Source organism: Neofelis nebulosa, chromosome 7 (genome assembly GCF_028018385.1).
Source record: "Neofelis nebulosa isolate mNeoNeb1 chromosome 7, mNeoNeb1.pri, whole genome shotgun sequence".
NCBI lineage: Eukaryota > Metazoa > Chordata > Mammalia > Carnivora > Felidae > Neofelis > Neofelis nebulosa.
The window spans coordinates 39,331,852-39,347,410 of NC_080788.1; the positions used below are offsets into that span (position 1 = coordinate 39,331,852).

At 47.8% G+C, this 15,559-nt stretch overlaps 2 protein-coding genes across 8 annotated transcripts in view; one reads left to right on the forward strand and one right to left on the reverse strand.

Annotated features, from left to right (window-relative positions):
- The first annotated feature begins 655 nt into the window (after positions 1 to 655).
- Positions 656 to 14,879, forward strand: LCTL (lactase like). 3 transcript variants are annotated; one of them, XM_058737296.1, is made up of 14 exons: positions 656 to 765; positions 1,284 to 1,441; positions 1,839 to 2,002; positions 2,618 to 2,705; positions 2,976 to 3,085; positions 4,487 to 4,615; positions 4,717 to 4,812; positions 6,176 to 6,230; positions 6,539 to 6,700; positions 10,316 to 10,590; positions 11,132 to 11,258; positions 11,442 to 11,641; positions 13,085 to 13,148; positions 14,588 to 14,827. In XM_058737296.1, the coding sequence occupies exons 2-14, from the start codon at positions 1,324 to 1,326 to the stop codon at positions 14,701 to 14,703; spliced, it is 1,704 nt and encodes a 567-aa protein (XP_058593279.1). In that variant the 5' UTR covers positions 656 to 765; positions 1,284 to 1,323; the 3' UTR covers positions 14,704 to 14,827. The 3 variants fall into 3 exon arrangements, with proteins under 3 accessions (XP_058593279.1, XP_058593278.1, XP_058593280.1); XM_058737295.1 differs by having other exon boundaries at positions 1,302 to 1,441; XM_058737297.1 differs by lacking the exon at positions 11,442 to 11,641 and having other exon boundaries at positions 1,302 to 1,441; positions 14,588 to 14,879.
- Positions 14,717 to 15,559, reverse strand: part of ZWILCH (zwilch kinetochore protein) — a 37,539-nt gene continuing 36,696 nt past the window's right edge. For all 5 annotated transcript variants that reach the window (XM_058737291.1, XM_058737289.1, XM_058737292.1 and 2 more), the window contains one exon: positions 14,717 to 14,854. The gene's annotated coding sequence lies outside the window, so the exon portion shown is untranslated. The remainder of the gene's footprint in view (positions 14,855 to 15,559) is intronic.

Below are 15,559 nucleotides of genomic sequence, written 5' to 3' on the forward strand. Positions count from 1 at the left end.
CCCTCTCCTTCTCGGCCTTTCTCCCCAGACATGGAGCCCGTGGAGGGCACAGGCCAAGTCCTGTGCCACTCAGCCAGAAAGAGGTTCATCAACCACAGAGGGCTACGAGGCAGCCAGCTGAGAGAGCCCCACAGAGGCTCAGTTAAAGTCGGGGGAGCTGGAAGTGAATGAGATGAAGGAAATCACACTGGGGGACCTGGGCAGCCGGGATGGGAAGCCACAGGGGCTGGGCCTCCAGGGTTTTCCAGCAACAGTTCTGGTTGAGTGAGCGAGGGAGTGAAGGTTCCAGACAGAGGAGGCGAGGTAGAAAAACCAACTTCACCTTCTGCCATGAATTCTCTCTGGCAGCAGGGAGAGGTGGACACAGATGCCTGCAAATGCTGATTCCCACCACGCCACCCCCACTGGGAGCTTCGCAGGCGAAAGGTGTGTGGAACGTGGCGCATCAGGCCCAGAAGGGGCCAGAGGGCACAGGTCTCTGCCTCTCTGCCCTGAGAGGGGGCTGACTCACTGCCCCAGGGCCAAGCTGCCCCTGCTGCTGACTCAGGCCCCACTGGCCAGCTCAGCATTCCTGCCCTCCCCACTGAATGGGGCTATTGAAGCTCTTTGTAGAGGGAGGTGAGGCCACAGACCACACCCCCAACCAGAGCCTTCGCTATGCTCTGGGCTCTGCTCTCAGGGGCAACACAGGCCCTGGGTTCAGTCCGAGAGCACTCTGGCTGCCGCTGCTACTCTGGGGGTGTCTGGCACCCACGACGATCCCAGGTAACCTGGCCGGGCTGCACCAGAGCGGGGATCCCAGTGGGAGGGCATCGTCCTGATCCTCAGGACTGGAGGCCCTGGGACGGCAACCCTGCTCATGATCCCCAGCTTGGGGTGAGGTCTGTGCCTCTGCACACGCCACGGTATATAGGTGGGGGTGCTGCAGGGGCTCTGGGGCTGTCTCGCCTCCCCCACCGAGTGGAGCTTCCCTAAGGCAGCAGTGGTCTTCCCATGCAATCAGGGCCTCTCACAGGGTATGGGCTGGGTATCCCCCGTCAGACAGGGAGCAGGGGTGGTTTGGAGCCTTGCGCATCACACCCGGAGCCCCCCAAGCCCAGTGTCCATCTCCTCCTTTATCAGACCTGGTGTTCAGCCTCAGCCTCTGCTGGTGGCCCAGCAGGGCAAGGGCCCAGCTCTCTAGAGAGAGCCAACGCCTCTCTAGATAGAGCAGCCCTGCCTCGTCCCATCTTCCTCCCCTCCTGACCTTTGCCCCCCCAAGCTGGGACCTGCCCCCCCCCCAGCCCTGGCTGCTTTTTCAGGAATGGGGGAGGGCCGGGTGCCATGAAGCCAGTGCGGGCTGTCCCACTTTGGTGGGTGCTACTGCTGGTGTCCAGGCTGGGGGCCACCAGGAAGGGATCCCCAGAAGAGGCCTCCTTCTACTATGGAACCTTCCCACTTGGTATGTCCAATCCTCTGTTGGTCTGTCCGTCTGTCTGTCAGCTTGCCCACCTTGGGCTGGCTTGCCAGAGAGTTTGGTGTTTTCGTTTCCCGACAGGTAGGATGGGAAAAGTAACTCCGTATTGTTGTTCTAAAATAAATGAATCTCCGAACAGAATTCTTTAAGCTTACTATACAGGCAGTTAACGTTAATCACAGCTAAAACTGTGCAAATTAAGTGTTTTAAATGTATTATGTCTGCCCTCGCCCGGACCCATAGGTTCCCACTTGTAGGGAGCCGGGGGCAGGCGGCTGGGGAGGGGGCCTGCCCCGTGGCTGAGGACAAACAGCCCAGAGTCCAGGTGCTGGGTGGGGAGTGGGAAGGGGCCCAGGGCCCAGTGTGAGGTCTCTACTTGCAGGCTTCTCGTGGGGTGCGGGCAGTTCTGCCTTCCAGACAGAGGGAGCCTGGGACCAGGATGGGAAAGGGCCCAGCATTTGGGATGCCTTCACTCACAGTGGGAAGGGAAAGGTGCTTGGGGATGAGACAGCAGATGTGGCTTGTGATGGTTACTACAAAGCGCAGGTGAGTGATGAGTGTGTGTGCAGGTGAGTACGCACCTGAGAGGTGGACAGTGACACATTGGGGAGCCCGGAGGACAATGTCAATCTAGTGTTCTGCTAAACACCCCCTAGTCCACTGCAGGAAAAAGAGGTGGGGCTGTTGGTGGCTGGGGATTGGGGGGCAGGGGATGTGCAAGAGGTGGGAGGGTAGACGTTGGAGGAAAGGATAGCAGGGCCCCACCTGAGCCAGGGCCTTAGTCCAAGTGATGGACAGCTGAAAGGCTGGTGCCATGACCCTGGGGTCTACAGGCCACAGTAGCCTGAGCCCTTGGTCTCTGCTTGTGAAGTGGCCCCGTGGAGGGGGTCCCTCTGCTCAGGACCCACTTTTCCTCTCTGGGCCGACTTCTTGGGGGGGCTCATCACCCAAGTTTATTAGGAACACCCCAATTGACATCTCACAGCATCCCCATATCCTGCATTTAGTTGACTCTTGGCATATCCCCAGGAGAAAGGGGGCAGGTGCTTTCACACCCATTGTATGAATGAGGAGGAGTGAGCATGGGGGGAGGGGGGCAGCGTGAGCCCCGCCCCAGAGTCCTAGGTGACCACTCCCCACCTGGCACCCCTGTCTGCACAGGAGGACGTCGTTCTGCTGAGGGAGCTGCATGTGAACCACTATCGATTCTCCCTGTCTTGGCCTCGGCTCCTGCCCACAGGCAACCGAGGTGAGACAGGGCAGCCCCTCCCAAGCCCAAGTGCGGGTCCTTTTGGCCATGTCGGCTTTGAGGGGATGCTATAGAGTGCTGGGGAGGGAGAGCAGCCTGGAACATGGCTTCTCTGGCAGCAGCCAATACAGGTTCTGCAGGCAGCTGGGCCCCCGTGTCGTATCAGACCCGGAATCGGGCCGGCTGGGGGTGATTTTGGGCCCAAGAAAGGCCACAGGGCCCAGGAGCACTGTGCTTCAGAAGCCCAACGCCCCCTTATTTCACCTTCAGCTGACAAGGTGAACAAGAGGGGAATCAAGTTTTACAGCGACTTCATCGACGCCCTCCTCAAGAGCAACATCACCCCCGTCGTGACCTTGCACCACTGGGATCTCCCGCAGGTGAGGCTAAAGCAGCCCAGACGGAGGCCCGGGGGGCTCCGCTCAGCACGGGGAGCCTGATTCGGGGACTGGGGTTGGCAAGGCGGGGGCAGAGGCTGGGGTCTGGACTGGGAGATGGGAAGGTGTGAAGAAGTCTGACCCGCCCATGGAGGACGTCGGGCTGGTTTAACTGATGTTTGTAACAGGCGATGAGGGCAGATTTCGATGTTTTCCAAAAACATTTGGCCTAGAAACAACAAACCAAACTAAAAAGAAACCTCTTTTGAGTAAGATTTGATGATGTGGCATAATTAATGTACTTGTCTGAGCTGGTATCATAGGAGTACAGCCCCCCAAGCCATTTCTGTTAAGTCTCAACCTCACTGCCAGACCTCACTCTTCAAGCAATTCTTTCCTTCATTCCACAAGGCCCCCTGGGAGAGGAGCCATGTGTGTCACTCTCTGTGACACAGGTCATAGGAGGTCAGAGAACAGAGATGTGGCCTCAGGGTCACATCTTGGATGTTGGAAAGAGGCGGGGGTCCCATCACTGCTTCAAAGTGCTGGGTGTGGGGTGGAAGGGGTGCTCTGGTTTGAGGGGGCTTGGCAAGTGATGGGGTTAAGAGTTTGGGGAGCAAGCAGGAGGAGGAGGGATGGAGGTTTGGAGGCGTAGCTTGGGACCAGGCCCCAGAGGCCTTGACTGCCAAGCTAAGGCGACTGGGATCATTCTGCAGGAAGGGGAGCCACCGGAGACCTCTATGCTGGGACTGGGGCCATGGAGCAGACTTCAGGGAGACAAACCGGAAGCCTCATGCCAGCTTCTTCCCCCGCTTTCACTAACCTAGCCCTTTAGCATCCCCTCAAACCCACCAGGCAATCTCAGTGGAATGATGCATCTTGGGAAAATCCCACCTTCACAAGCAGATGCCTTTGGTTGGAAGAGAGTCCTCCACTGAAGAAGGCAGAGCCCCCCCCCCCCCCAATAGAGCTTCTGAGGTTCCTGACGTCCGCACGGCCCTCAAAATCCTAATCAGAGGTTCCGTGTCCTGCATCATCTCTTATTTCTTCTGAATTTGTATTCGAGGTTCTTTTCCCAGGATCAGACCTCTCCCCCTCGGCCAGTTTCCTTAAATATTCAATCTATCACGTTCCTTCCAAGCGGGAGAGTCTCACAGCTTCTCTGTCCCTTCCCTCTTGTTTGTATAAGGTGTGACATGTCCCCACACTGATGTTGCCTCATGGTTCATTGCTGGCCACCATCGTCAAGTTGTCACATCCAAGGCTCCCCATCTTTGCTCTCCGTTGCTCTAAATAGCCTCTGTGGTTGTCATCACCCTTGTTTCTCCCACGAGCGTGGCCTATCGACTCCCAAAGTCTTTTCTGGAGACAGATCCTTGGGGCACCTGCTTCTCTCTCCACCAGCTGCTCCAGGTCAAGTACGGCGGGTGGCAGAATGTGAGCATGGCCAACTACTTCCGTGATTATGCCGATCTGTGCTTTGAGGCCTTTGGGGACCGGGTGAAGCACTGGATCACTTTCAGTGACCCTCGGGTAAGCAGGACCCTTCTCCAGGGGGGAAGCCCCCCTTCCTGGACCACGGCGCTCCTGCTCCTTCTCACAGGCCCTGTGGGCCCCGCTTGCCGCCCCTGTAGACGATGGCAGAAAAAGGCTATGAGACAGGCCACCACGCTCCCGGCTTGCAACTCCACGGCACGGGCCTGTACAAGGCGGCACACCATATCATTAAGGTGAGGTGGGTCCTTGTGGGAGAGAAGGTGGGGTTCAAGGCAGAGGAACAACCCTCAGTGTCGGCTCAGCCTGCCCCAGGGGTCTGAGCCTGAGCTCCGTCATCTGCGGTTCCAGCATATTCCACCACACCTTTGCACCACTCACTTGCATCCCACGAGGATTTATGGAGGGAGTGCCCGGTCATCCAGTGCTGGGCACTTGCCGAGACAATAGAGTGGCTGCTCCCTAGAGCTTACAATCCAGTCAAGGGGATGGAGCGCATGCATGTGAAAACTTGTCACCTGCATGTCTAAACAGCCTTGTGAGGACTGGTGACAGGAAGAAGGGGCGGGACGCCAGTGAACCAGGGGCTAAAGTCTTCAATGAATGAGCGGCAGTAACTGGAGGTTGGAGAAGGACAACGGTAAGGAGTTAGGAGTGTTTGTCTCAGAGCATGGACTTCAAAGGACCTGGGATTTTGGAAGGAGAAATAGTTTGGAAGCAGCAGGAAGGAGCAAGGCAGACACTACCCTAAGGTATGCGAGGTGTGAGGGGAAAGCTGGCGTCTTCTTGGAAGAGCTGCGTTGGGGATGTTCTTTGGGGCAGCCAAGCTCAGTAAGGGCACGGGAGTGAAGGAGACAGAGGAGACGCTGGGGTGACTCAGGTATTACAAGGCTGCTGGAGAGGCTTTAGAAGGGGGAGGGACTGGGTCACACTGCAGGACACATAGGAGGGTACAGGCGATGTCGCCTAGGAAACAGGGATGTGAGGCATGACAGGATGGTCCCAGTGGACTCTCAGTGGAAGGGGACAATCTGATCAAGCAGGAAGCCAAGGGGCCCCTCAGTGACATACTAGACTCTCAAATTCCTGTCAGGGAGAGAACTTTCTCATTCCTTCTACGCTTGGCATATGAGTCCTTAAACTGTGGATACTCGAAGGGCAGAGCTCTGAAGGCATCAGTGGGTCACCGGCAAGAGAGTATGGAGAGAAGGCATGTCAGCACATTTTCAATTCTAGTCTTAAGACTGTTCCAGATGCTTGGTATTTTCCTAACTTCCTGAGCAACTCTGGGAAAGGTATTGCCGAGTTAACCACCTAGAGAACGAGTAGGAACAACACAAGGAGCCTTAGCAAAAATCTTAGAAACAAGAAATATCACAAAGAGGTGGTTTGTGTGTTTGTGCCAGAGTGAGACCGAGTTTCTCTACAGAACACAGGAAACACGTGTGTCTGGAGGTCGGAAGAAGGGAGACAAGGGATTGGGATAATCAAGGCTGGACCCAGGGAAAACCTGGGACTCTCAGTCAAATCAGATCCCTGGTCAGGACAGAGGGAGACGTGCGCCAGCCAGGCACCTCTGATGCACCCCTCTGTTTTCAGGCCCATGCCCAAGCCTGGCATTCCTACAACAGCACGTGGCGTGGCAAGCAGCAAGGTGAGCCTCACCACCCACATGCTAGGAACATACCCCCCGCGGGGCGATACCCTTCACCCCTGCCACCACCTGCCCTTTTTTTTTTTTGAGAGAGCGAGAGAGTGAGGGAGAGGGGCATAGGGAGAGAGAGAGAGAGAGAGAAAGAGAGAGAGAGAGAGTGTCTTAAACAGGCTCCATGTTCCCAGTGCGGAACCCAACATGAGGCTCGATCCCACAACCCTGGGACAATGACCTGAGCCAAAATCGAAGGGTCGGAAGCTCAACAAACTGAGCCGCCCAGGCGCCCCTCCCCTGTCTTTTCTTTTAAGGTCTAGTGGGGATCTCATTAAACTGCGATTGGGGGGAGCCCATGGACATCAGTAGCCCCAAGGACATAGAAGCTGCCGAGAGATACCTACAGTTCTGCCTGGGCTGGTTTGCCAACCCCATCTATGCCGGCGACTACCCCCAAGTCATGAAGGACCGGATCGGTGAGCCACGTCACACTTTAGTTCCAGGCACCACAGCAACAGTACTGAGCCCAGGTGAAGGGGTGGAGAGGCGGGAGACAGGGGTGGAGGAACACGCTGGGCTTGGGTGAGGCACTCAAGGGATAGCCCAGCCCCCAAGGAACTGAGAACTGGTTTTTTGAGTTGGGGCGAAGGGAGGAAGGACACATCCCCAGACGTGGAGATTGGGAGTTTCAGAACCCAGGGGGAAACACAGCAATTTTCTGGACTGCTTTCTTTTGCATTCTGCCGTCCTGCCTCTTTCTCCCCACTCCACTCCATCTCATTTTAAGTGAAGTAAGAGAGAGAGGTCAAAGATGCAGTCATGGGCGTGTCAGTTCTATCGTTGGTTCTATTACTTGAGGGATGCTTTCCAAGCTCTGGTTTCCAGTGTCCGAGAAGAGAATAAAGACACATAGAGCTCCCAAGGCTGAATCAAGTTGGTTGCTTTTAAGTGCCATATAACAGAAAATGCCAACTAAAATGGCTTGAAAAGTAGGGGATTTATCATCCCAGGTACTGAGTCCAGAAGAGGTGATCCAGGGCCGGGTAATCCAGCCTTCAGGGATGTCTTTGTGGACCAAGGCTCATTCCATCTTTGACTCTGGCACCTTAGCCAGCCCATCAACGCTCCTATCAGCCACAAAATGGCTGCAGAAGCTCCAGGCATCATGTCTTCCCACATCACATCTTTCCAGAAAAACAGAAAGAGCTCCAGCATACCCATTTTTTAAGAACAAGGAAAATCTCCCCAGAAAACAACCTGCACTCACAACCAACTTCCCTACAAGGGATGTCCTCAAGGGATGGAACTGTCACATGCCCCAGAAAATGCCTTAGACCACCAGGACCTCAGAGGCTGGGGAAGCCAGGACTCTCATCAAGGATATGGCCCCTTGGAAGAGGATGTGGAAGAGGATAAGAAAGAAGACAGGCCTGGCGCTATTGACTTGGGGGGCAGCCAATCGTGTCTGGCCACACGAATCTAAAAGTATTATCTCTGTTTATTTAGAGGTATCGGTCTGCGTGCCCCTAAAAAAAGAGACAAGGTTAAGATTGTAAATAGGTTACAATCTCACACGGCAAGGCTATTTTGGATGTTTGACTAAGAGAGAACTGTCGACATTTCAAAATTGTCTCTTTCTAAGGCACCACTTATCAGACTTACCTGGAATCTTCTGACTCTGCCGCTAACCAGTGAGCGGTTCTGGGCACGGTGTCTCACCTCTTCGGCTGTCATTTTTATCATCTGAAAAGGAAGGATTACACAAATAATCTCTAAAAATCCCTTGGCAATAACTAGGTCCGTGACACATCTATCTATGCACATGTGTTCAAAATCCCGAGAAAGATTTCCTCAAGGTGCACAAGGAAAAGCCCTCAGGACGGGGCCGGCACCCCGCTCTGCAGGCACAGCCCATCATTCACACGGCACATTCACTCTCGGGACCCTCGGAGGCCGTAGCAGGAGCCACAGCAGGATGGCACTAAAGGAGCTGAATTATTGCTCATAGGACAGTTCTTGGGCTTAAGGCCAGTAATTCCAGACTCCGTCCGCTCCAATTTTGTGGCAACTCTAATGGAAACCGGGCTGAGTTTTTCCTTGTATGATGTGTACGGAAGGATTCTCTGAGCAGTTCGTGTTTTCTTTAGTGAAAGCATTCTGCCAGAAATCTTGTACACAAATTACTTCCAGGCATCTCATAAGCGCAATAAATATGTGAACAAAAGTACTTCTAGGCCCGTGCTGTCCAACAGAACTTCCAGTGATGATGGAGACAAGTTCTGTATCTGTGACTTCTGATATGAGAGTCTGGAGTCATTTGTGTCTATTTAAATTTAAATTTTTTAAAAATTAAAAACGTGGTCCTTCAGTGTGACTGACCCAGAGATACAGTCACACTGGCCATAGTCCAATGGCCACATGTAGCCGGTGGCTACTGTATTAGATGGTCCAGAGACAATGCCTGGTGGTTTTTCTCAAGTTACTGAATGTAACTGAAAAAAACACGCTAAGATCATAAAGGTATTTGATAATACAAGCTTTTCACCCATTTAAAAACCAATAGCCTCTTTGGAAACATTTTTATGGTTCTATTTTACAACTCATACCAATGTTAGTCTTCTTTATTCATTTAAAACCCCCCCCTTTTTTTTTTTTGCATACGTTCTACAAAGACACGCAGGTTTCAAATTTTTTTAAGTACAAGAGAGTACAGGCAGACAGCCTCTCCTCTGCTGTCCTGCCCGCCACTCCCTTCCAGTGTATTCGATAAACTTCTATCACCTAAAAAAAAAAAGAGAGAGAGACAGAGAGTAAAAAGTGAGAAGTCAAGCTGCCCTCCCTCCCTCTCCTCATTGCTTCCAGCCCCCGGGAGGAAGCATACTTCCAGAGATGGATTGTGCCCATGTGGGCAAAAACACTGCTGCTGCTTGTGTGTAGTTGTTAAACGCAATTCTTTGCATCTTCCACTTAAAACATGTGTCCTGGCATTCTTTCCATGTTGGCAATAGTGCCGGTATATAGTCATCATTCTGATGACTTCACAGAGCTGTATGGACATACAGATTTATTTAAACAGTCTCTTGAGAGACATTTGTTTGCAATCTCTTGCTACTCAATCTACAATGAAGATCCCTGTATACATCCTTTTACACGTGCAAGTAAAAGGTAGGCTGAACAGATATGGAAATGATCAGGGAAAGGACCTATCTTTCTCCAATTAAAAAAAAATTTTTTTTTTTAACACTTATTCATTTTTTGAGAGGTGGAGAGACAGGGAGACAGAGAATCCGAAGCAGGCTCCAGGCTCTGAGCTGTCAGCACAAGGCCCAATGCAGGGCTTGAACTCATGAACTGCGAGATCATGACCTGAACCAAAGTCAGACGCTTAACCGACTGAGCCACCCAGGCGCCCCTCCTTTTACAGTTTTAAATGCTAGGACAAAATTTCCCGACACAGAGGTCGTACCAGCCTACACTACAACAGTACGTGAATGTGACCGTATGTCCCCACCCATGGCCCGCACCACCAATGACCTTCCACATCTCTTCCCAGAGGCAAGCAAAATTACCAATTTTGTATTTAAGAATATAGGCATCTAAGGCCACATTTTTCCATATAGCCACAATGTTGTCTGCATACCACTTACTGAGTAATCTATGGAACATATCACTTTAAATTTTTTTAAATTTATTTCGAGAGAGAGAGAAAGAGAAACCATGAATGAGGGAGGGGCAGAGGGAGAGAATTCCAAGCGAGCTCTGTGCTGACACAGTGCAGACGCGGGGCTCTAACCCACAAACTGAGATCATGAGCCAAAATCAAGAGTCAGACGCTTAACCAACTGAGCCACCCAGGCGCCCCTGAAAATATAGCTTTTGCGCAATATAACCTTTAAAATTTTTGAATAGTATTCAAATGTTAAAATTCCAGCTTAAAAGGCTAAGGTTATATTTTCCATACAAACGCATCCCAAAGGCCGGGATCTGGACGGCAGCTTTTATGTCAACGTGCCACTATGATCGCGGTAGGAACAGCAAAAGAATCGTAAGAAAGTAAAACTTGGTGAAATTCTATTTTTCTCTCTCAATAGGGAAAAAGAGTGCAGAGCAAGGCCTGGACATGTCAAGGCTACCGGTGTTCTCGCTCCAGGAGAAGAGCTACATCAAAGGCACATCTGATTTCTTGGGATTAGGTCACTTTACCACTCGGTACATCACAGAAAGGAACTACCCCTCCCGCCAGGGGCCCAGCTACCACAATGACCGTGACTTAGTAGAGCTGGTTGACCTGAACTGGCCTGACTTGGGGTCGACGTGGCCACAGTCTGTGCCATGGGGGTTTAGGAGGCTTCTCCACTTCGCTCAGGTGATTATCACATTCGGCTATTTCACAGGCACTTTTTACCCCAATTCATGATCTTACAGTTTAGGCCCAGGGGCCTACATTTCAGTTTAAGTTTTTATTTTAATTCCAATTAGTCAGAGTGCCTACGTCTTCAAGTTAATAAAACAAGCTCAGTTAGTTGTTCTTCAGAGGCCACCAGTTACTGGGCTTTACAGGCCAACGCTGACTATGAGGAACCGCTTCAACGTATGTACCTGTGTCTACAAATTCTCATCCCACGTTTATTTTGCTGCCCCTTCTCACTTGAAATATGTGAGAAAGAACACAGCCTGAGGTAGATTTTCTCTACAATGATGCTGATTGAGAAATGTAGTCTTTCATATGAACTTTGTCCTGTCTACACTCACCTCCAAGTAAATGTGTAAACTGGCATCCACTAAATGCTAAACACACTCGATTAAAATAGAGCAGGCTTGACTAAGTGCTCGCATGTGCCTCAGACTCGGAAACCCAATTGGAGGTCGGAATTTTTAAGATATTCCTTACTATGACTCACTTTCAGACTCAATACGGCAACCCTCCCATCTATGTGACAGAAAATGGAGCATCTCAAAAACTACACTGTACTCAATTATGTGACGAGTGGAGAATTCAGTACCTTAAAGGCTACATAAACGAAATGCTAAAAGGTGAGCTATAGACCAACACTGTCTTCACAAATTTTGTTTAACTTGGACAGAATTTGATAACACACGTGACCGGCTGAAGCTTGTTTCTGAATCTCATAAATGAATGCATTTAAAATTATCTTCACAGTATTATGTTTCCAAGTAAATGAAACATATTAAAAATGGAACAAAATGTCTTTGCAGCTATAAAAGATGGTGTTAATATCAAAGGGTATACTTCCTGGTCTTTGTTGGATAAGTTTGAATGGGAGAAAGGATATTCAGACAGATACGGATTCTACTATGTCGAATTTAACAACAGAAATAAGCCACGCTATCCAAAGGCGTCAGTTCAATATTACAAGAAGATTATCACCGCCAATGGGTTTCCCAATCGAAGAGAGGTAGGACAAATTATTGAGGTTGCTTGTTCTAGACTGCATTTTTAAATAATCTCTACACCCAGGGTGGGGTTCAAACTCACAACCCCAAGATCATGAGTCGGAGGCTCTTCCGACTGAGCCAGCCAGGTGCCCCTCACTTGTTGTAGATTTTGAAAGAGCTAAGCAGCTTGGGTGAGGAGGGTGGTGAGACTCCCTCCTCCCTTCTCCATGGAGAACAGGGTTTTGTGGGCCTTTGTCTCTTCCCCTAACCTGTGCCACCTCTTTGCTCATTTGCTTAGAATGGAGTAAACCTGCCTTAAAATTAAATCCTAACTTTAAAATTTGTTTTTGTAACATTTATTCATTTTTGTGAGAGAGACAGAGCATGAGCGGGGAAGGGGCAGAGACAGAGAGGGAGACAACGGAATCCGCAGCAGGCTCCAGGCTCTGAGCCCCATGCGGGGCTTGAACTCACAGAGTACGAGATCATGACCTGAGCTGAAGTCGGACACCCAACTGACTGAGCCACCCGGACACCCCAAATCCTAACTTTTAAAATTCAGTCCTAACTCGCAGAGCGTGAAGGGCAAACTAGTTATGTACGAATCCTGAATGTTTTAGGTTATGACAGTCAGTAGAGACTTCTAGTTAAATGTTCTAAATGTTATATTTTAATGCAAATAAATACTACCTATTTACTCTTCAACATATGTGAAAACAGTTACAGTAAATAACAGTAAAATAAATGTATAATGACCACACAACTTTCAATTCTTTTCCCACTAGTTCCAAAGTGAGATTAAAAATAATTCATCTTAATATTAATAATCCTTTAAAACCTACCAAACATTTTCAGTAACCTACAAATGTTTCTACCAGCTAAGTTGCTATCGATGACAGGCAATTAAAATTGTAATTTAGAGTGTCTTCATAAAGAAAATTTCTAAAAAGAAATGTCACTTGTTTACCAACATTCTTTTAGGGTGAGCCCCCTGGCACCATAAAGAAGCAGTGACTGATAGGCATTCACTAGTCTGGCGTTTCTAGAAAAGCGCTAGATTGTAAGCTCCTCAAGAATAAAGACTTCTTTTTTTTTTTTTTTTTAAACTCCCTCACAAAGATGCACATAGGTATTCAATAAATATTAACTAAACTTCAGGCAGATTTAAATTTGTCTTAATCCTACATTATTTTAAAACTGATTTCAGGGGCATACGGGTAGCCCAGTCAGTTAAGTGTCTGACTCTTAATTTCAGCTCAGGTCAAGATCTCATGGTCTTGAGATGGAGCCCACGTTGGGATCTTCGGCTGGGCACGAAGCCTGCTTAAGATTCTCTCCCTCTCCCTCTGCTCCTCCCTCATTCATGGGCTCTCTCTCAAAAACAAAACAAAAACAAAAACAAGATTTCAAACTGCAAAAAATTAGTCTAAGATGACATTACTTATCTAGTGGATTTTTATTAGGTGGAAAGTTGGTATCTCAAAGCCTTGGAAACTTGTGCAATCAACAATCAGATGCTTGCTGCAGGTGAGTATATTTTAATTCTTCCCTTTGACAACTAAGGCACATAATTATACATATAATGATGTTACCAAAACCTCAAAATGTGGATCTACGTGAAGTCAATCTTTCCAAAACACACAATTAAAAATGAATTTTTTCCTTCACTTTGAAGCAATGTCAAATTTCTATTTTATAAGAATTTCAAATATTTTAAAAATCTACCAGAAAAGAGAAATATTGTATCCACTCTAGTTTTATTTTTCTGAATCATACTGTCAACTTATAAACTTATTTTTGTTATAGTGGGCTTTGTGGAAGGAGAGAAAAATGGAACCATATTCAAATAGAATAAACATCGAAAAGTCAAAGAACACTCCAGATTTTATATTCACTCATTCAGCAAGTAATTAGTAAGCACTCACTATTAGCTAGGGGGTGCTGTAACTAGAATACAGCAATAAATAAAACAAGGTCCCTGACTTCATGGAAGGCACGGTTCCCAAGGTTCAGAGATGTGGAATAACAAAGACGCATCTACACATCAACAAGGCCAGCACAGATCATTTGTTTCTTTGAATTCGGTCTTTCTCTATGAGGGCAATCAGAGAAATATACTTCCTGTTTTAACAAACCCATCTTTAATGTGGTATCGGAGGTGGAAAGTGCTAGACCAAACAAATCCTACCAATTCAGCTATTTTCATAGCTGTTTTATACCACTGTGCCCTGCTCCTATCTGAATAACCAGGTAATATTAAGGATGTATATTCCTTTATACCAAAATAAACTTATTTAATCACCTAGACATATGATGTAGAATTTACTGCTGAGCCTATGAAATCTGTGGGAGCAGGGTCTGTGCCTTATTTATCTCTGTAGCCAGGGTGCCTGGCACAAAACCTGCAGTAGGAATTACATACATGTTCATTAATATAATCACGTATGTGAAATACACTTACTATTCAACTCTTCAAGATACTTACGTAACAGTGCAAGAATTCCCACAAAAATATGGCAACTCCTCCACCTCTTAAGATACATCTTTGAATAACATCTTTGAAAGGTTGGGAGACGTTTGCCAAGGATTTTCCTTTCATAAATCCCCCCCGTGAAAATTACAGAAACCAGGGAACATGGCTGTCAATATGCTCACAATAATTTATGGTAAGTGCAAGTATAACACGCATTTAGACTTTATTCCAGTACCTATGGAAGAACCAAATGTAGGCAATCTTTATTCCATATTTTCTGAAGGATATTACAAAGCCCTCACGTCATTGTTTTTAAATAACATTTTATAATGTTAAGAGAACCATGTTCTCTTTTATAGCACGTGAGATTAATTACAAAGCTGGATGATGCCATTTTCCAAGTTTTCCCCAATGCAGGGGAATCTTTCCAGATGAAGCTATATTCGCTAAAATGACGACACTCTCATTTGTGGTGTTCTCTCTCCCGTTTCAGAGCCGTTGCTAAGTCACATGCAGATGGTGACAGAGATCGTGGTACCTACGGTCTGCGCGCTTTGCATACTAATCTCCGCGGTTCTCCTGATGCTCCTCCTTCAGAGCCAGAGCTGAGACAGGGTTACCCATTTTATAGATCCATCTTTCGTAAAGAATCCTCTGGACATTCCTCCTTTTTCTGCCTTGAAGGTTTATATACATTTCTGGTTTCAGGCTCTGTGATAATGGGGTTTTTTGGTTGTTGTTTTGTTTGTTTTGGCTTGTGCTAGGATTTAAAAATTAGAAAATAAAAATAAGCATGAATGAAGTAAAAATCACCTGTCAGAGTCAATGTTAATATTTTGCTGTCTATTATGCATCTACTTTCACTTTACAAAAAAGGAATCACGGTGCACAAATTATTTTGTTACTTTCTTTCCTTTTAAAAATCTGTCCAGTAATATTACTTTCGTGTGGAAATAACCGCCATCTTAGCACTGTCCTACACAGGATGGACAGTCAATCATCTGCACATAATAACAATCCCTTCAGGTTCTAAATTCTATCAAGCAGCCAGGGAAACGCATTAGGTGGGTACCAAGTAAATGAGCACGTACACTTCTCTGAGATAAACTTTCTTCCACTAAACGTAATTAACTTCATTGAAGTACCTTAAAGAAGTATGTCTAATATCTTCTCTGTGCCTATTCTGTTTTGTTTTGTTTTTTTAATAAAGGTCCATTTTACTCTTAACTATGCTAAATTGATAGAATTAAGCAAGATCTATTTATTTGGAGACAAAACATGACTTAAGAAAGAATAAGAGACATTTTATTCATTACCTGATTCTATTGTTTCTAAAACACAAAAACAGTAAGACAGCAGAAACTGCTATTGCATTAATTTTCTTGGTTAATATTATCTTAAACATTTTAAAAGGGTGTTTACATCTGGGGCTTAGTCCTACAACTGGGCTGGGGTAGATTTGTTT